This window comes from Bufo gargarizans, chromosome 4 (genome assembly GCF_014858855.1).
Source record: "Bufo gargarizans isolate SCDJY-AF-19 chromosome 4, ASM1485885v1, whole genome shotgun sequence".
NCBI lineage: Eukaryota > Metazoa > Chordata > Amphibia > Anura > Bufonidae > Bufo > Bufo gargarizans.
This window is the reverse complement of record NC_058083.1, coordinates 408432469-408454849: the sequence shown is the minus strand read 5'-3', so window position 1 is coordinate 408454849 and position 22381 is coordinate 408432469. Positions and strand designations below refer to the sequence as shown.

General features: G+C 43.0%; 1 protein-coding gene across 2 annotated transcripts in view; it reads right to left on the bottom strand.

Moving 5' to 3' along the window:
- STXBP5 (syntaxin binding protein 5) overlaps positions 1-22381 on the bottom strand; it is a 424762-nt gene that overhangs the window by 86572 nt on the left and 315809 nt on the right. For both annotated transcript variants that reach the window (XM_044291763.1, XM_044291764.1), the window contains exons 14-17: positions 21461-21501; positions 8526-8746; positions 6032-6201; positions 4834-4959 (exon numbers count right to left, since the gene is read on the bottom strand). In XM_044291763.1, the coding sequence (XP_044147698.1) occupies positions 4834-4959; positions 6032-6201; positions 8526-8746; positions 21461-21501 (558 nt within the window). The remainder of the gene's footprint in view (positions 1-4833; positions 4960-6031; positions 6202-8525; positions 8747-21460; positions 21502-22381) is intronic.

Here is a 22381-nt window from a genome sequence, read left to right as displayed (position 1 = left end):
CTGTCCGCTCGTGAGCTCCGTTTGAAGGAGCTCACGAGCGGAGCAGAACGCTTCCGTCCAGCCCTGATGCAGTCTGAATGGATGCGGATCCGCTCAGACTGCATCAGTCTGGCGGCGTTCAGCCTCCGCTCCGCTCGCCTCTGCACGGCCAGGCGGACACCTGAACGCTGCTTGCAGAGGCGTGCGGATCCGTCCAGACTTACAATGTAAGTCAATGGGAACGGATCCGCTTGAAGATGACACCATATGGCTCAATCTTCAAGCGGATCCGTCCCCCATTGACTTTACATTGAAAGTCTGAACGGATCCGCTCAGGCTACTTTCGCACTTAGAAATTTTTCTAAGTTATTAATGCAGACGGATCCGTACTGAACGGAGCCTCCGTCTGCATTAATATGATCGGATCCGTTCAGAACGGATCCGATCAAGCGCTAGTGTGAAAGTAGCCTTAAAAAGCTGAAGGCAGATGTGGCCTTGTTGAAGGAGACACACCTGGAGGAACATGACTTCTGGAGGATGCGTAAATATTGGGTGGGGCAGGTACTCTGTTCATCATCAGTAGGTAGGAAGGCAGGGGTAATGATGCTTTTCCATAGAAATCTTCAGTATACCCTAAATAATAGTGATGCAGGAGATTGAGAGTTGAGCTTAACTTGGGGGGCAGACAACTACTCCTATATAATATTTATTCCCCTAACTCGGCCCAAACAGGCTTCTATCAAGCTCTGGAGAATTTAGTTTTACAGGATAAAGGTCCACCCATGATGATAGCAGGTGACTTTAATAGGGTAAGAAATAGTGCAGAGGATAGAAAGCAGGCGGGTCACAAAAGGTATCCACTAAATCCAGAGGGTCCTCATACACTCGCCCCGTTCCTTGAAGCTGTGGACTTGATTGATATTTGGCCCCGCTGATAGGGAGTACTCCCATTACTCCTTCTCTCAGAAATCTTGGTCCAGAATTGATTATGTACTGGTATCTCCGGATCTGGTCTTGTGAGTCCATAAGGCGGAACTAGCGGACATATTGATCTCAGCTCATGCTCCACTCTGGATTGAACTGGAGGAAAATCTCCCCAGAGGTACAGACCAGGTTTGGAGAATGCCAAGTCACTTGTTGATGGATGAAGATTTCAGTGACAGACTGAGGGGGTGGTGGTGGGAGTACTCCCAAGTAAATGAAGCCCATAAACAAAACTCTGAGTTGTTTTGGGAAACCGCAAAAGCGGTATTGAAGGGGCGGATTATGTCATACACAGTAGGGAGGAGAAGAGATGTACAGAAGAAATATGATCAAGCCATACATAATGTCAGGCTAGCGTACACAAAATATCTTAATGATCCGTCAGATGAAAATAAGGTGGAATGGGTCACCGCCAAGCATAGCTATGATTATTATCAGGAAGGGAAAGTCAAGTGGTTTGCAGATTGTAGACAGGCTACTCTCTTCAAATACGGCAACAAGGCGGGTAAGTTGCTTGCAAATCTTACGTGCCCGTATGTGAGGCGTTCGCAATTATATCCTCTACGGGATGAGAAGGGAGTCCTGCATTCCCACCCTAAAAAACTGTTGGACATTATGAAAAAATATTTTGTAGCTATGTACTCCCAAGCATCCTATGATTCACAGAAAGCGAGGGAGCTTTTAAACCAAGTAAAACTTCCAACCTTATCGGCAGAAATGTTAGAGAGCCTCAACACTGAAATAACTGAGACTGAGGTACAGCAGACGATTAAGGCCCTGCATAATGGGAAGTCGCCGGGCCCTGATGGATTCCCAGCAGAATTCTACAAAGCTCTAGGACCTGAAATAGTATCGACATTGACCGCCCTGTTTAATGCGGTGCTTAAGGGAGGGAGGATACCCCCATCTAGTAATATGGCTTATATTAAACTGATCCCAAAAACAGGAAAGGATTTGACACATCCGGAATCTTTCAGGCCAATCTCTTTGATTAATCAAGATCTAAAATTGGCATCAAAGATACTGGCCAACAGATTGGCATTACTCATGCCGGACCTGATTGGGGAACATCAAGTGGGATTTATCAAAGGCCGCTCTGCGGTGACTAATATCAGGAAAGTACTGGCAGTACAGGACAGTTTGCGAAAGAATGGATCCCATGCTACGCAGGCTCTCCTTGCAATTGATGCCGAAAAGGCATTCGATAATGTCAGCTGGCAATGGCTAAATGAAGTCTTAAACACAATGGCTGTAAAAGGAGCATTTCGGAACCATCTATCAGCTGTGTATACAGATCCTCAGGCAAGGATACATGTCCCAGGATTTCTGTCAGATACCATTTGGCTTCGCAGAGGGACGCGGCAGGGGTGCCCTTTGTCGCCCTTATTGTTTGACATTGCTCTGGAACCGCTGGCTCTGTATCTCTGGAAGTCAGATGCGTATGAAGGGATCAAGGTGGGGAAGGAAGTCCTAAAACTCACATGTTTTGCAGATGACTTGCTGATTTTAATGAATTCACCGAGCTTACACCTAAAAGCGGTATTGGAGATATTCCATAACTACGGTGGAGTAACGGGCTACAAAATGTGTCTAAGAGTCAGCTACTTTATTTTTTAGGGGATAGAGATATGCAAGACATCTCCCAAACTGGGGTTGAGATGCGTAAAGATTATATCAAATATTTGGGGGTTAGAATAGGCAAAACAGCTTCCTCAATTTATACCTTAAACTACCCTCCGCTTATCACTAAAATTATCAAAGAACTTGATAAATGGAAAGACCTGCCATTGTCCCTGATGGGGAGAGCATGCTTAATAAAAATGATCAGCTTTCCGAAAATGTTATATCAGTTACAGACTATCCCCTTACTTCTCAAGCATGCTGATGTGGGAAAACTGCAATCGGCATTCGTGAAATTCCTCTGGAATAAGAAGAGGCCCCGCATAGCCTACAAGAATCTTTGTTTACTGAAATGGGAGGGAGGGTTAAATATGCCCGACATTAGATTATATAACTTAGCTGACCTATTTCATCATGTGAGGGACTGGGTTTGGAAAACAAATTATTTCTCTGCGGGAAAGGTGGAGCAGGAACTGGCGCAACCGTGGGAGTTAGCTGCCCTTATTCATACTCGGCTGAAAGATCTACCGAATGTGGTGAGACAGTCTGTTCTTCTCAAAGATACCATCATGGCATGGAAAGCAATCAGAAAATTATACAGACTTCCGATTTACTTGTCACCCCAGATGCCCTTGTGGTCTCTACCGGCTTTTCCGCAAGGACGAGAAAGCAAGATGTATAAGCAGTGGAGAGAGAAAAACATTCAATGATTTTTTCATTATATAGTTCCTTATATGATGTAACCAAGGCTATAAAAGGATGTATTTGAATGTGATTAATAGTAATATGGCTGTACATCTCATGCAATATGCCTTCGGTAGTATATGACTGTATGCCTCGAACATCCGAATAAAGAAAGTTATATAAAAAAAAAAAAACATTAGGCGTGGCCAAAACAACTGTTTGAAACATTCTTAAAAAGAAGGAACGCACCGGTGAGCTCAGCAACACCAAAAGACCCGGAAGACCACGGAAAACAACTGTGGTGGATGACCAAAGAATTCTTTCCCTGGTGAAGAAAACACCCTTCACAACAGTTGGCCAGATCAAGAACACTCTCCAGGAGGTAGGTGTATGTGTGTCAACGTCAACAATCAAGAGAAGACTTCACCACAGTGAATACAGAGGGTTCACCACAAGATGTAAACCATTGGTGAGCCTCAAAAACAGGAAGGCCAGATTAGAGTTTGCCAAACGACATCTAAAAAAGCCTTCACAGTTCTGGAACAACATCCTATGGACAGATGACGCCAAGATCAAATTGTACCAGAGTGATGGGAAGAGAAGAGTATGGAGAAGGAAAGGAACTGCTCATGATCCCAAGCATACCACCTCATCAGTGAAGCATGGTGGTGGTAGTGTCATGGCGTAGGCATGTATGGCTGCCAATGGAACTGGTTCTCTTGTATTTATTGATGATGTGACTGCTGACAAAAGCAGCAGGATAAATTCTGAAGTGTTTCGGGCAATATTATCTGCTCATATTCAGCCAAATGTTTCAGAACTCATTGGACGGCGCTTCACAGTGCAGATGGACAATGACCCAAAGCATACTGCAAAAGCAACCAAAGAGTTTTATAAGGGAAAGAAGTGGAATGTTATGCAATGGCCAAGTCAATCACCTGACCTAATTCCAACTGAGCATGCATTTCACTTGCTGAAGACAAAACTGAAGGGAAAATGCCCCAAGAACTAGCAGGAATTGAAGACAGTTGCAGTAGAGGCCTGGCAGAGCATCACCAGGGATGAAACCTAGCTGGTGATGTCTATGCGTTCCAGACTTCAGACTGTAATTGACTGCAAAGGATTTGCAACCAAGTATTAAAAAGTGAAAGATTGATTTACGATTATTATTCTGTCCCATTACTTCAATCTGTGCAGACTGTTGTAGTTTTGTATGGAAAGATATAGTTTAATTAGTAATTTATTCATTTAAACCTCTGACCCTTCTAGGCTTAGGAGTCCAGTCAGAAGTCCTAATCACTGATTAATAGCCTTCCCTGAATGTGTGATAATACAGAGATGGCTGCTGTCAATCACTGAGTAGAACCACCCATCAGACTCCAGAAAAGGTTTAAATGAATAAATTATTTGCTAAACTGCATCTTTTCCTACTAAACTAAAACCCCATCTGCTCCATTCCTCCAGCCTGCAGATTGTTCTGCATTTTCAGTGTGAAGGGCACCCTTTAAAAACCTTGTAAAGTCTTATACAAATAATTGCCTTGTATGAATATGAATAAATACTTACAGGCCATATGCAGAATTGACAGCTAGGCTGGTTATTTGCTGAGGAGGTTCTCCGCTGACCCAAACAAGTTGTATCACAAGCTCTACTTGGTAGCCAGCAGATTGTTTTAAAGAAGTGCTTCTGACCCTGATGGAAAAAAATATCCAAAATGAACAGCAACTATTATCACCCCTGGCCACATGAGAATCAACTTAAGCATAGTAAAATATAGTCCATAAGTATGTCTTCAGAAATGGATGAAAGAAAGAAATATAAGAAAAATAGTATGACAAGATCCCATATATAAATCTCGCAGCTTAAAGGTTGTCCAAGATTTTTTAAGTGCCAGAGGGCAGTGGGTTGTATGAAACAATGAAAAAACGCCTTTGTCTTTTCAACATTCTACCGCACCGTTCCCTTCTGCTCTGATCCATGTTGCTCCTGCAGAGCTCACACGTGCTGTTCATAGTTTGCATGACTGCTGCAGCCAAATCACTAGCCTCGGTAGAAATGTGCCATCCAGGCCAGTGATTGAGCTCTGAGTAACTAAGCCTCCACTAATCTTCCACCACAATATTGCACATTGCGCAAACTTAAAAACAAATAAATGGCCACAGAGCTAAAAACAATCCTACTGAGGTGTCTCACACCTCCATGCAAGAGCAGTGACTAAGACCACAGTACAGACTTTACCCAATAAGAAGGGTGATCTGGGCTTTATGGATTTGTTTTACGCTTATATACCAGGATATAACCAATATTTGGTTTTAGGAAATTGTAATTTAACCCTGATGGCATTATTTTTACCATCAAGGCAATTTATTTGTGTTTTTAAGTCTTAAAGTGAACCTGTCACCGGGATTTTGTATACAGATCTATGGACGTGGGTTGCTACTGGCCGCTAGTACATCCCCAATACCCAGTCCCCATAGCTCTGTGTGCTTTTATTGTGTAAAAAAAAACGATTTGATACATATGCAAATTACCCTGAGACGAGACGAGACGAGGGACAGGACTCATCTCAGGTTAATTTGCATATGGATGAAATCGGTTTTTTGACACAATAAAAGCACACAGAGCTATGGGGACCTCGTCTGTGACATCATCCCTGGCAGTGCCAGCAGAGCGGTTCTACAATCAGCGTTTTTTTCTTCTCACCAGGCTCACCTTTAGCCACTGCATTTGAAATGTAATGTGAAAAAGATAAAATAATGCTTACTTTAAACAGGGTACGTTGTCACGAATCCCATCAGATGAACTGCTGCTTGTGGATGGGTGCGACTGAAGAACAATGGGCTGGGAGTTAGGTCCTCCGCTGGGCGTTGGCACTTGTTCAATGTCTGGGGACTCTAGATCATTGATTTCATACAGCAACCTTACTTCCAACATCTTAAAGCCAAGCACAACATTTGAAATTAATTAGATATTGAACTGCACATCGTCACACACAAAAATACTCCAAAATGTGACACATACGCTTATCTGCTCTCTCATTCGTATGATTAGCGATAACTTGAAATACATGCATCATATAATTAGGGAACACTGTAAGAGTACTTTCACACTAGTGTTTTTCTTTTCGTCCTAGGGGGATCGGTTTTATCCCCATGCATTCTGAATGGAGAGCAATCCGTTCAGGATGCATCAGGATGTCTTCAGTTTAGTCTTCTTGACTGTTCAGGATGAAGATAATACCGCAGCATGCTACATTTTTATCTCCCGCCTAAAATCCGTAACACTTGCCGCATTTTTTTCCCATAGCAATGTATTCGTGCCGCATTCAAAATACTGCAAAGCCAGATACGTCCTTCCAGTCTGCGCATGCTCAGACCGAAAAAAATGTGAAAAGAAAAAATGCCGGATCCGTTTTTCCGGATGACACCGGAGAGACGGATCCAGCATTTCAATGCATTTGTAAGACGGATCAGGATCCTGATCAGTCTTACAAATGCTATCAGTTGGCATACGTTTTGACGGATCTGGCAGGCAGTTTCGGCGACGGAACTGCCTGCCGGATTCCTCTGCCGCAAGTGTGAAAGTAGCCTAGAGGAGGAGAAAATATAGTATCAGGCTGTGTGATCATTCTTCTTGAGCTCACTTACAGCTTTACCCCCTCCCATACCTCCTTTATACAGACACAGACCTACAGTTATACAGTAACATTTTTCATCCTGCTCTCCATCTTCAAACAAGTACTGCATTCTAAATTTTGGCCATTTGGTATTCTGGTATCTGTTGGAAATGAAGCTTTGGGCTTTAACATGAAACAAAAAGAAGATCCCAGCACAGACATGAAGAATAAGTGAGTGAGCCTGAGCTGCAATGCCAGATGTAGCCTATAAACAACCCCACTTTTCTAATCCTTGACAACCGCCTGAAAGAAATTCAGAGGTATATAAAGACTCAAAAAATATAGGGCTGATGCAACTTTTGGAGCTGCAATACATAATGCACCCTATATACATAAACTTCCACAACCATGTATTATGGTGCTAAACATTGCAGTGTTGACAACTGGCACACAGTACCCTATTTGTTGCTTTATAAGTCTACATTCACACGCGCGTTTTGGCTTTCCGTTTGTGAGATCCGTTCAGGGCTCTCACAAGCGGTCCAAAATGGATCAGTTTTGCCCTAATGCATTCTGAATGGAAAAGGATCCGCTCAGAATGCATCAGTTTGTCTCCGTTCAGTCACCATTCCGCTCTGTAGACTGACACCAAAACGCTGCTTACAGCGTTTTGCTGTCCACTTGAGGAAACTGAGCCAAATGGATCCGTCCTGGCACACAATGTAAGTCAATGGGGACGGATCAGTTTTCTCTGACAAAATAGAAAACGGATCCGTCCCCCAATGACTTTCAATGGAGTTCATGACGGAGCTGTCTTGGCTATATAAGACATAATACAACCGTTTCCGTTCATGATGGATGCATGTGGTTGAATTATTGTAACGGAAGCGTTTTTGAAGATCCATGACGGATCTGCAAAAAACACGCTAGTGTGAAAGTAGCCTAAGATGCACTTTTCCCTCTAAAAGTGGGGAACAATGTCAATGTGTCTTATAAAGTGAATACTAGTGAGTGCTTCCATTATAGAAGTAGGAGGGGGGAGCAGTGAATACAGCGCTCCTGGTGCTGGCTGCACTCACCGCTCCTTGGACTTGTCAGGGCCTGTGCTGCCCTCTCTTGACTGCATACAAGTCAGGACGTAGTGCACTATGACTATCAGGTTACAGTGCAGCACAGGCCTAGAGAATAACGGAGCTGCAGGAAGTGAGGTTGGATGTGCAGAGTGACGCACCTTCCAGAGATTTAAGTTAATTTAATTAATTTTTGGGCTGATCCGAGGTCTGATATTGGACTCTGCTCTGAGGTCTAATATTAGAGTTTGATGTTGGGGTCTGACCTGAGGTCTGATATGCGAGTCTGATATTCGGGTTTGATCTGAGTTCTGATATGCAGGTCTGATGAAGGCTGGGGGTCTAATATGGGGGCCTGATAAAAAATATATTTTTTCTGATTTTGCTCCTCTTATAATCATGTGCGTCTTATAAAGAGAAAACTATGGTATGTCATTTTCTGCAGAACAAAATCTGGCAGCCAGAAAATATTTAACATACATGCAATCTACTGCCATCATCAATTTAGAACTGCACAAATTCTATAGTCTTTCCACTCCAGAAGGCATGGAAAAGAAAAGCATGGTCTTTACCGGGATGACATCTGTGGTCACTTCCTGTTTGCTGAACCTGTAGATGATTACATGAGCTGAGACACCTGCCACACATAGTATCCTGCTCTCTGGGCACCAGGAGATCATCTGGATGGCATAAGGATCTTCGTCTACAATGTCCGTGCTAGGTTTATCTTCTTTATTCCGAGATTTCTCAAATACTTTTGCCGTCTTGAGTTTATACAACATTTGCAATGTTACTAAGGAGACATAAAAACGAAAATATTAGGAATATATGCGAAAAAAAACTTTGAAAGGTCATTTACGAATGGTAAAATCAGCATTGCTTCTATATGGTAAAGCGGCATTCGTTCTGATGAGATACATTTGTTATGGTCTATGAATAGAAACATAGTAGGGTAAATAGGGTGACGTCTATGGGAAAGTTTGTAAACATATTTAGTCCTGAAATAAAAATAAAAAAAACCTGTAACTTTGTATTTTTCTGTATATATTTTTCTCTTTAGCCTGTATAAATGATACCAATATAGAAATATACGTTATGACTTATGAAGCACACGGATATGTTGATGTACATGTTTGGAGACATTGTCACAGGGAACAAAATGAAAACATCTCCTGTTTATACTGCTGGCTATATTTGGATAACTGAGAAAAAAAAAACACAAAAAATCTAAAGAGGCTTACTGGGAACTGTGACAGTGTGACCTCTGTAAGGACAGGAGAAACATAGAAACATAGAATGTGTCGGCAGATAAGAACCATTTGGCCCATCTAGTCTGCCCAATATACTGAATACTATGGATAGCCCCTGGCCCTATCTTATATGAAGGATGGCCTTATGCCTATCCCATGCATGCTTAAACTCCTCCACTGTATTTGCAGCTACCACTTCTGCAGGAAGGCTATTCCATGCATCCACTACTCTCTCAGTAAAGTAATACTTCCTGATATTACTTTTAAACCTTTGCCCCTCTAATTTAAAACTATGTCCTCTTGTAGCAGTTTTTCTTCTTTTAAATATTCTCTCCTCTTTTACCTTGTTGATTCCCTTTATGTATTTCAAAGTTTCTATCATATCCCCTCTGTCTCGTCTTTCTTCCAAGCTATACATGTTAAGGTCCTTTAATCTTTCCTGGTAAGTTTTATCCTGCAATCCATGTACCAGTTTAGTAACTCTTCTCTGAACTCTCTCCAAAGTATCAATATCCTTCTGGAGATATGGTCTCCAGTACTGAGCACAATACTCCAAATGAGGTCTCACTAGTGCTCTGTAGAGCGCCATGAGCACCTCCCTCTTTCTACTGGTAATGCCTCTCCCTATACACCCAAGCATTCTGCTAGCATTTCCTGCTTCTCTGTGACATTGTCTGCCTACCTTTAAGTCTTCTGAAATAATGACCCCTAAATCCCTTTCCTCAGATACTGAGGTTAGGACTGTATCACTGATTTTATATTCTGCTCTTGGGTTTTTACGCCCCAGGTCCATTATTTTGCACTTATCCACATTAAATTTTAGTTGCCAGATTTTTGACCATTCCTCTAGTTTTCCTAAAGGAGTGACATGCCCCCTAATTACTAAGAACTATGTCCAAGTGTGAAATGCTGCAGTGGGTATTTTTAGACAAAAAAATAAAATGGCACAGGGAACAAGAATTTGCACAAAAATTGCACTTTAAAAAAAAAAAAAAAATCACACAAGAATGTTACTTTTTTAAAGGTGGATGTTGTTTACCTGGAGGGGGCTTGGCCTACTGTATAACATTTGGACAGATTTATTAACCCCTAGTACCAGGCGCATTTTTAGTTTTGCCTCCCTACGTTCCAATAGCCATAACTTTTTTTTATTTTTCCAGTCACATAGCCATATGTGGGCTTACTTTTTGCAAACTTTTCTTTGTATCGCCATTTTGCCAACTTTTGTTTTTATTTGTACCATTTTTATGGGCAAGTGCTGGCTATATGATACAGCTGCCACCCGCCGAGTATGGAGCGGACTCCCTCCAGAGGCCCGGGCCATACATCCCCAGCACTACCGTGACGTGGTGGTTGAAGAGGTTAATACTAAGGGCAGAAAATGGCACAAAACTTGGCTCAAATCTGCTCTCAACAGTCATGAATTAAGACACGTGTGCCTTTTAATAAATTTGGTGCAATTCACTACAACAATCTTTTCTTTTAGACTGGCAGATGAAAGGCATGTCTCAATACGTGCAGAGTAAAACGTACTTGGTTTTGCTGGGGAATCCAGTCGCTGATGACAGGTTCTATTTAAAAAGCCCCAACCACCAATACTACATGGGACAATGTCACTTGCTGCTTAAAATGAATAACCAAAAGAAGACACATACAAAAGGAGAAAGCTTGGACAGGAACAAAGATGCAGTTATGGTGGACTCATGGGACTAATTTCTCTTTTCAGTACCATCCTCAATGATGGCACCACTGGGGAAATACAAAAGTAGAAAAAGTTGTGAGGGACAATGGTCTACAAACCTTGCATCTAAAAGCAATGTCACAATATAAATCAAGTCTACAGTGTCTTAAAAAGGTACATAGGCTGGACCATGTAGCCGCCCTGCATATTTGATCTCATAAAGCACCCAAACTCTATGCCCACAAGTATACAATTTCTAGATGTGTGTAGGCACCCACTTCTACTACAGTCTATTACATTACAAGATTGTGGTCCTGACTGATCTTGCTATGGTCTTCTTTTGCGGTTTTTTCTCCACTCCCTAGTAAGATCCAGGTATTTTTGGACTGGCCTTTCCACATCAAGTGAGAATTCTGTCTCATTTGTTACATTTAAGTTGGAAAGTTGATGTCTTGAGGTCTGTCAGGAGCCATCTTATAAAGAAAGACTGGGTCTTGTTGTTGTGTCATCTAGTATTCTTGGCATCTTAGTTTATTACTGAACTGTACATTAGATTGAGCAAGGTTACCAGGGCTAAACCCAATAGAATGCATGTTTTACTGTATCCAATGCAAGTCTAACTGAGGACTGATCTGTCTTAATAAATATTAGAATGTAGCTTTTTTTTTAAATTAATGTTCTTACTATGATATACTAGGTTGGCATTGCAAAATATGTTCAAAGACAAATCTGTTCTGCAACTGTGTTAAGTCTAGACCTGTCATGGCTAACCTCCGGCACTCCTGCTGTGGTAAAACTACAACTCCCAAGATGTACACTTGCTTGGCTGTTCTCAGAACTCCATAAAAATTTATGGCGCATGCTAGGAGTCGTAGTTTCACCACAGCTGGAGTGCTGGAGGTTATCCATCACTGGTCTAGGCGCTAACTCAAGTTTTGAATATTACCCATATCAAGAGTTGTCTGATCTGGAAGATTTTTCCTACACCAGGTGCAAAACCTTTTAGATAAACCTCTTATTGGGATTGCCCCTTGATTAATGTAAAAAATAAAAATCATAAATAATCCAGTACGTGACAGAGTCTTTCTAACAAAGCTAGAACCAGACCTGTACTTCACACGAATCCAGAGATATCACCATTCATTGTTCCAATTGTTCTGCCACATTTATTTCCAACTGTCAGCTTAGGGGGGCAGGTCCTTTGTACTGCAGCTGGTGCAGTTAAAGGGTGGAACTGAGCATGTGCTTCCTTCTCAGCAAGTAGGACAGATTTTTTTTTAAAAGAGCAAACAGCAGGTGGCGCTATACAGGTAGATTTCACTGAATAACTCTGTAGCTATTATATATTTTCAATTACATGCATTTACAAAACTATTCAGAGCCAGGTGCTAGCTTGAAAACTGTACATATTTTTTCTTGGGACAACCCCTTTAAATAAATGGCAGGTGACATTTTACTTAGTTGTAGGGTAGATATAACCTTGGCTCTCCCTATTCTTCAGCAAGCTGAGTTATGAATTTTGAAAGACTGGAAAATGTAGGTTGAAGTTGATGGGAAAGAGTATTGGATGCATTTTGAGATGAGCAACCATACATGAGGAATAACACTTTTTGGCCACTACACGACTTAATAGGTTTTCCCTCTACAATATAGTTACATAGTTAATACGGTTGAAAAAAAGCAAACGTTCATCAAGTTTAACCAAGGGATAGATGAGGACACGAATCCCAGAAGGAAGTGAGACTCAGATTTCTACACGTTTTCATAAGCATTAATGTTTTTTACTTTGAAGAATTTGTCTAAACCCTTTTTGAAACTGTCCACTGTTCCTGCTGTGACCATGTCCTGAGGAAGTCTATTCCACAGATTCACAGTTCTTACAGCAAAAAAGCTTTGACGCTTCTGGAGACTGACCTTTTTCTTCTTCAGTCGGAGGCAGTGCCCCCTTGTCTTTTGAGCACATTTTACGTTGGAACAGCTTTTCGTAGTATTTTTTGTATGGCCCATTTATATATTTGTACAGGTTAATCATGTCCCTCCTTAGAAGTCTCTTCTCAAGACTAAATAAATTCAATTATTTTAATCTTTCTTCATAACCAAGACTCTCCATTCCCCTTATCAGTTTAGTCGCTCTCCTCTGTACTTTTTCCAGCTGCAGTGAGTCCTTTCTATGGACTGGTGGCCATAACTGAACTGCATATTCCAGATGAGGCCACACCAGCACTTTGTTAAGTGGTAGTATTACATCGCTGCCACGCGAGTCCATGCCTCATTTAAAATGGTAGCCTTAGAAGCAGCTGATTGATTTTGTATGCTGTAATTTAATCTACCATCTACAAGGACACCCAAATCCTTCTCTATAAGTGACTCTCCCAGTGCTACATCACCTAGGACATATGTCTGCATTTCTATTTTTTTTTCTCAGACTAAGGGCTTGTTCACACGACCGTTGGTGTCCCGTTCCCGTATTGTGGACCGCATTTGCGGATCCGCAATACACAGGCACCATTCCGTTGTCCATCCGTTTCACGGATGCGGACCCATTCATTTCAATGAGTCTGCAAATCCAGAGATGCGGAATGGAAGCATAGAACGGAAAACTACGGAAGCACTACGGAGTGCTTTCTGGGGTTCCATGCCTTCGCACTGCAAAAAGATAGAATATGCGCCTGCCCCACGGAAGGTGCCCGTGCATTGCGGGACACCAACGGTAGTGTGAACAAGCCCTAATTGGAATTATGTTAGCCCAGACACATGAATACATAGGGGATCCTCCTTCCTAACTCTCTGTAGCTCGACCTCAGAAGCAGCATCAGTAATGGAGATCATTACAGCAGAAAAGGGCCGTTTAGATGAGAATCCAGCAGTTAAGACAGTAAATCAATTACAAATAAGCAGTAGTCTCTCAGTCAGTGTCCCTCACCAGCTGCCCCTCCCTTCCATAGATTTGTACCCTGATCTTTTTATTTCTTTTAGGTGATCTGGAGGTCAGTAATAATTCTCTGCCAAGTAGAAAATGGGGGGGCAAACCAGATCCAGTGCCTCCTTGCTGGCAAGCTGGCAAAAGTAAATTGCTGTTATTGGTCAGTACAACAGAATTTTGATTGAAGGCATATATTATTGTTTCATGGGCAATCTTTCACTCCCTATCATTTGAATTTCTGTTTGCTGTGGTGTTTGGAAACTTCCTAGGAAATGAGTGTGGCCTGACAGGCTGCCATCTGTTTTCATGGTAATGAAATTTTTTTTCAGGGACATTTTAAAAAAAAGTTGTTTTTTTTGGGCTGTTGATACCTTATATGAAATTAAATAAATGTCCCCCAAGTAATATGTACATAAATCAACTCTTTTCTGTGGGGTCATAGACAGTGTAGATTACATTTATAATTTTCCGCACAAAACCTTAAAGGGGTTGTCTACAGTTTTCAAACTAGCACCTGGATCTGAATACTTTTGTAATTGCATGTAATTAAGAGTTTCATAGCCACTGAGTTATTCAATAAAATGTATCTGTATTGCGCCACCTGCAGTTTGTTTTTCTTCTTATTTCTTTGTCCTGTACACTGAGATGGCCGCACATGCTCAGTTTCATCCTTAAACTGCCTCCTGAGCTGTGATAGGGAGAGCACCGACACACCCCCTGAGCTGCAGCAGAAAAGACACTCCCCTTGAGCTGTCGGCTTGATATAAAACTAGCAGATAAATGGATGGGGAAATCTCTGAACCCATGGGAGGTACAGGGCTGGTTCTAGCTTTGTTAGAAATAGATGGTCATGTACTATATGATGTCTGATTATCATTTTCAAAATTAATCATGGGAAAACTCTTTAACTAAGTTAATGCTTGTATGGTATAAAGGGTTTGGTTTGCCATTGACACCTGTTAATTTTAACGTATGCCCTCCATTTTTTATTTGGAGTTTTTTTATTTGGAAACCTGGCACATGAGAACTGACTTACTGATCTGCAGTGCCCACTGATTTCTGATAATCCCTTTTGTAAATTGATAAAAGTGAGGTAGAGAAAGACACAGCTATAACAGAATTTACATTCACCTAAAGAATTATTAGGAACACCATACTAATACGGTGTTGGACCCCCTTTTGCCTTCAGAACTGCCTTAATTCTACGTGGCATTGATTCAACAAGGTGCCGATAGCATTCTTTAGAAATGTTGGCCCATATTCATAGGATAGCATCTTGCAGTTGATGGAGATTTGAGGGATGCACATCCAGGGCACGAAGCTCCCGTTCCACCACATCCCAAAGATGCTCTATTGGGTTGAGATCTGGTGACTGTGGGGCCATTTTAGTACAGTGAACTCATTGTCATGTTCAAGAAACCAATTTGAAATGATTCGATCTTTGTGACATGGTGCATTATCCTGCTGGAAGTAGCCATCAGAGGATGGGGACATGGTGGTCATGAAGGGATAGACATGGTCAGAAACAATGCTCAGGTAGCCCGTGGCATTTAAACGATGGCCAATTGGCACTAAGGGGCCTAAAGTGTGCCCAGAAAACATCCCCCACACCATCATCACCAGCCTGCACAGTGGTAACAAGGCATGATGGATAGATGTTCTCTTTCTGTTTACGCCAAATTCGGACTCTACCATTTGAATGTCTCAACAGAAATAGACTCATCAGACCAGGCAACATTTTTCCAGTCTTCAACAGTCTAATTTTGGTGAGCTCGTGCAAATTGTAGATAAATGTGGAGGAGGATTGCGCTGCAGGAGAAAAATCTTCTTGTAAATATAAGTTCCTTATGGAAATCCTAAACCATTAGGATCACAGACCAACTTTGCAACCTTCACTGGTATGGAAATCTGTGGTATAGAAAACGCACTATGGTGTAGCGAGTTCAGACATCAAACGCACCATGTGAACAGGATATACTCACAAGATTCCAGATGGGTGAGTGCCCGTAGAGATCTAGACGATGTTTCCTATAGGGCTCTGCTAAAAAGAAAACACTATGGTGCAGTAGGAAAGGACACGGTGCACGCCTGCAGGACAAATGTACTTACAGAACTTCTCTGGAAAAATGCAAAAGGGATCCTGACAAGGTCTTCACATGCGGCCGGGCAGATCGAACGGACAGGAGTCCAGAGACGTCAGCATAGGATTTCTCAATCGCCAATTGGATACTCCCTTGCCTGGATGGTGACGAACCACAACCTTCAGGACGCTCTCAATAGAGGAATCGCATGTATGATACACACCAAAAGGTCAGATGAAAAATATTTTTAATATACTAGATAAAAACAAAAATTACAGCAAGAACTGCATATAAAATATCTGAAAAGCCCAGATATTTTATATGCAGTTCTTGCTGTAATTTTTGTTTTTATCTAGTATATTAAAAATATTTTTCATCTGACCTTTTGGTGTGTATCATACATGCGATTCCTCTATTGAGAGCGTCCTGAAGGTTGTGGTTCGTCACCATCCAGGCAAGGGAGTATCCAATTGGCGATTGAGAAATCCTATGCTGACGTCTCTGGACTCCTGTCCGTTCGATCTGCCCGGCCGCATGTGAAGACCTTGTCAGGATCCCTTTTGCATTTTTCCAGAGAAGTTCTGTAAGTACATTTGTCCTGCAGGCGTGCACCGTGTCCTTTCCTACTGCACCATAGTGTTTTCTTTTTAGCAGAGCCCTATAGGAAACATCGTCTAGATCTCTACGGGCACTCACCCATCTGGAATCTTGTGAGTATATCCTGTTCACATGGTGCGTTTGATGTCTGAACTCGCTACACCATAGTGCGTTTTCTATACCACAGATTTCCATACCAGTGAAGGTTGCAAAGTTGGTCTGTGATCCTAATGGTTTAGGATTTCCATAAGGAACTTATATTTACAAGAAGATTTTTCTCCTGCAGCGCAATCCTCCTCCACATTTATCTACATAGCGGACTTTTCCCACATCGTCTTTTGGATTTGCAGCGCTAGAGAGAACAAGTATTTTAAACAGAGACTCATATCTTTTTATTTCGTGCAAATTGTAGCCTCTTTTTCCTATTTGTAGTGGAGATGAGTGGTACTCGGTGGGGTCTTCTGCTGTTGTAGCCCATCCGCCTCAAGGTTGTGCGTGTTGTGGCTTCACAAATGCTTTGCTGCATACCTCGGTTGTAACGAGTGGTTATTTCAGTCAACGTTGCTCTTCTATCAGCTTGAATCAGTCGGCCCATTCTCCTCTGACCTCTAGCATCAACAAGGCATTTTCGCCCACAGGACTGCCGCATACTGGATGTTTTTCCCTTTTCACACCATTCTTTGTAAACCCTAGAAATGGTTGTGCGTGAAAATCCCAGTAACTGAGCAGATTGTGAAATACTCAGACTGGCCCGTCTGGCACCAACAACCATGCCACGCTCAAAATTGCTTAAATCACCTTTCTTTCCCATTTTGACATTCAGTTTGGAGTTCAGGAGATTGTCTTGACCAGGACCACAACCCTACATGCATTGAAGCAACTGCCATGTGATTGGTTGACTAGATAATCGCATTAATGAGAAATAGAACAGGTGTTCCTAATAATTCTTTAGGTGAGTGTACATACGTCCTTCAGGGAAACAATAGTAGGTACTGGTAGGTATAGCCTTCTAAGGGGTATTCATAATGCAGAAACTGCACTTTGCTCCTCCAGCTGAAAGGCTAAAAAAGGAGAAGCACTCAGACTCCAAGTTTGCCAGCAATATGCTGAGAATTTACTTCAGGATAATACGAATATATACCATATAAATATAGAGATATCTCTCTCTCTGCATATATCTATATTACACGTATATACAGACCTCAGACTCATCCATAACTTCTGAAGTTGGGTCTGCAAATGATGTGGTGGGGCCAGAGTTGCATGTGGCTGCTACGTTCACCTGCTTCGCCATGGATAATTGCGTACAGCCAGTGGCCATTTTGGAAACCCTGAGCAGACGCCCCCTCCTCCCCAATCATGAGAGGGAGGAGAGCTACAAGCAGTCCAAGGTATTCTTCTAGCTCTCCAGGTGGAGAGGAGGGCAATCGAGTGCAAGGACATCCCAGCTAGCTAATGCTACAGCAGCACAAGTGACAAAGGGAATCCCCAAATCGAACTATGCTGCTATAAAACCATATATTCCCTCCAGAACCCATGAACAGGGCCGGATTAAGAGCATCATGGGCCTGGTGCTGAGGATTTTGCTGGGCCTTTTTATGGAAATATATAAAATCATAAATAACATAACACATTAAAGGGATACCGTCACCAGGTTTTACCCCTGTCAGCTAAAAATATGCTGATGTTCAGGGCGTCTTCACGATTCCTAATGTGGGCTTATAAATGTCATATGTGGGCTTATTTAGCTAAAAAACAGCTTTTACTAACCTGTCAGTCAAACAAATAAGGTGCCCGAGGGGATGTTAATGGATGCAAGGTGCCGTCTGCACCCGCCGCCGTTCGTGCCCAGCGCCGCCTTTCCAGACTTTTGCGCCGCCTCCCGCCCTCCCCCTCCTGCTGTAAGATCTCGCGCATACAGGGGTTGAGCGAAGTGCCAGCGCATGAGCACTTCGCTGTAAGAAGCCAAATGGAGAAGTCCGCACGGCGCATCAGGCAGAGCCCTGTGCGCAAAATCTTACAGCAGAAGAAGGGGGAGGGAGGGAGGGAGAGAGGCGGCACAGAGGATTAGGAGGCGGCGCAGAAGTCCGGAAAGGCGGCGCTGGGCACGAATGGCGGCGGGTGCAGACTGCACCTTGCATCCATTAACATCCCCTTGGGCACCTTATTTGTTTGACTGACAGGTTAGTAAAAGCTGTTTTTTTTAGCTAAATAAGCCCACAGATTACATTTATAAGCCCACATTAGGAATCATGAAGACGCCCTGAACATCAGCATATTTTTAGCTGAGGGGTGAAACCTGGTGACAGAATCCCTTTAAAGAAATTACTGTTTCTAGCTGCTGTGGACTAGCAGCTAGAAACAGTAATTTCTTTATGTGTTGTTATTTAGACTGAGCTCAGTCTCAGCATGCTTAGGCTACTTTCACACTAGCGTTCGGCTGTCCGCTTGTGAGCTCCGTTTGAAGGTTCTCACAAGCGGACCCGAACGCTTCCGTCCAGCCCTAATGCATTCTGAGTGGACGCGGATCCGCTCAGAATGCATCAGTCTGGCAGCGTTCAGGCTCTGCTCAGCAGGCGGACACCTGAATGCTGCTTGCAACGTTCGGGTGTCCGCCTGGCCGTGCGGAGGCAAACGGATCCGTCCAGACTTACAATGTAAGGCTACTTTCACACTAGCGTTCAGAGCGGATCCGTTCTGAACGGATCCACTCATATAATGCAGACGGTGGCTCCGTTCAGAACGGATCCATCTGCATTATATTGTCAAAAAAAATGTCTGTAAAATTAGCCTGAACGGATCCGTCCAGACTTTTACATTGAAAGTCAATAGGGGACGGATCCATTTGAAGATTGAGCCATATTGTGTCATCTTCAAACGGATCCGTCCCCATTGACTTAGGCTACTTTCACACTAGCGTTCGGGTGTCCGCTTGTGAGCTCCGTTTGAAGGGGCTCACAAGCGGACCCGAACGCTTCCGTCCAGCCCTAATGCATTCTGAGTGGACGCGGATCCGCTCAGAATGCATCAGTCTGGCACTGTTTGTCCTCCGCTCAGCAGGCGGACACCTGAACGCTGCTTGCAGCGTTCGGGTGTCGCCTGGCCGTGCAGAGGCAAGCGGATCCGTCCAGACTTACAATGTAAGTCAATGGGGACGGATCCGTTTGAAGATGACACAATATGGCTCAATCTTCAAACGGATCCGTCCCCCATTGACTTTCAATGTAAAAGTCTGGACGGATCCGTTCAGGCTACTTTCACAGACATTTTTTTGACAATATAATGCAGACGGATCCGTTCTGAACGGAGCAACCGTTTGCATTATATGAACGGGTCCGTTCAGAACGGATCCGCTCTGTACCGAACGCTAGTGTGAAAGTAGCCTTTTAGCCAGTCAGTAATTTTCATAGTGCTGTTATGATTTATGGACACAGCTCTCAGCATGCTTAGCCAGCCTTCTATCTGGCTGTGCTTCTTGAGAGTCACAGTCCACAGGCTGTTTCTGAGCCTGCTGAGAGCTGTGTCCATAAATCATAACAGCACTATGATTGCCCTGATACACTCATCTAGTTGGAAGGCAGGGCATCTCACACCTGCTGCAGCCTGCCTCCAGAAGCTCCTGCTGCTGCCTGCTGTCTCCGGGTCCGACTCTCCGTGTGGTGTGGGCTGCCTGTGACCCAGCGCCTGTGGCTGTGGGCCGTCGCCGTCCTGGTCGAAACTGTGGTGCAGGAGGAATAATCGCGGGCACACTACTGAGTTCATATCTGGCGGGCCGGCATTATTTATAGGAACCGCACCAGCTGCTCTGACGTCCTGCCTCCGGATATCCGGCTGTGACGTATATACGGTGGCAGTGGCAGGACGTGAGAGCAGCTGGTGCTGTTCCTGTAATGACGCGGCCCGCCGGATATGAACTCAGTGCGCCCGCAATTATCCCTCCTGCACCATGCGGATGCGATGCGCTGTGTACAAATCGGCAAAAGGCCGCTCCCGACGGCCTTTTGCCTGGCACGGATGGGCCTATTTTATGGTAGGGGCCTGGAGCTGCAGCTCCATCAGCCCCTACGTTAATCCGGCCCTGCCCATGAAGTCGTTCCTGCCTTATGCTCTGTTTGCAGTAGGGACAGAAAACGTTGGTGTTAGTTAGTTGCAGGTAAATTTTTTTTAACCAAGTTTCCTGTCTTTACAGAGGTTAAGGGTCAACCTTCAATGGTGACAACATGGAGAGGGATTAGGAAATATGACAAAGTTACTATTACTATTTTTTTAATTACAGAAAAGTCTTGAATTGTATTACAATTTATAAGTTTGAACAAGATTTCATGAAAGCAAACGACTGTTAATTGCGTTTAGATTACAGCTAGTATATTGTTCTGAATGGTCCTTGTCACATGAAGATCTGTATCAGTCACACCTACAACTTAGGAGCATATCTAGCACACCACTGTTCAGAGAAAACCCAAAGGAAAATGATGGTGTTTTTAATGCACATGTGAAGGATTAAGAATTCAACTAATTATTAAAGGGGTTGTCCAAGTTATTTTTATCGATGACCTATCCTCAGGATAGGTCATCAATATCAGATCGCCTGGGGTCCGACAGCCAGCACCCCCGTCGATCAGCTGTTTGAAGAGAAGGCGCGCGCTGTGCCGGCGCTGTCTCCTCTTCATTGTTTACCTGCTCGCCGTCGCATCTGCAGCAGTGAGCAGGTGTAGTTACACCCAAGCCGTCCCATTCATTTCAACGGGACGGATTGCTCCTATACAAGTGAATGGGACGGTTGCTCACGACTGCTCGCTGTCAGACCCCCGCCGATCTGATATTAATGAACTTTCCTGAGGATAGGTCATCAATAAATATAACTTGGAAAATCCCTTTAATGAGAAGGTATATCCACATCCATATCAACCAGTGTAAAGTTACTAAAATACTTGGAAGAGTTTTCAGTGTTGGATGTGAAAGAACAAAAACTTACTTGCTGAAGCATCCCAAAATTTGATTGATCCATCCGCATGACTGAAAAATACAAACGACAATAATCAATAAAAGATCAGCAAGTATATCATTTTTTTTATAGGCACCTCTCCCTGATCAGTTCCTGTTTAAAACGAATGCTTCCATAGACCAATTTTCAAAAGTTTTAGTGATAGGATTTTCATAGAAATCTACCCAAAATAACTTAACCGTTTATGGCACAGCAGGCACCTTAAAGGGGTATTCCGGTAAAGTAACTTAATTTTTGAAAAACTGCATTAAGGCTGCAAGCTGTGACCCAACCAGAACCCATACCTATACATATAGCCAGAGCTTCAATTTACCTTGTAATCCATTTGTCTAGCTCCTGTGTGAGCCTGCAACACACCGAGTATCATGGTGCCTGATCTTCCCCCACAATCCCTAGCTTTCCTGCTGTGAGTGTTGATGTTTATTGATTGGCGGTCTGATATACCATCCAGTCACGCACCCTCTACTCAGTAATCACCAGCACAAGACATTTACCTAGAGAATTGATAGCAACACACTGAGCATGCTCGACCTAACCATTGTAATTTATGAGAAACACAGTGGGTAGCAGAGGAAGAAAACTACTTTTATAAAACTACTGAACAGTAAATATGTGAAATTTACATTATATTAGGTAATTATTGATGAATTCATGTAAAACATAAGTTATATTTATGGTAACCAGAGTAACCCTTTAATGAAAAGTATTCTCTCCTTGCTTCAAGGGCAAAATACTAGGGGTGCACCGAAATGAAAATTCTGGTCCGAAACCGAAAATTCAGGATGCCCCTTGACCGAAACCGAAACCGCCTTTTTGCCCAAATACTAAAATACTTTTTTTTTTATGATTTTATTAATAATTCTTTTTCATGCATTCTACCCCCCCTTGTCA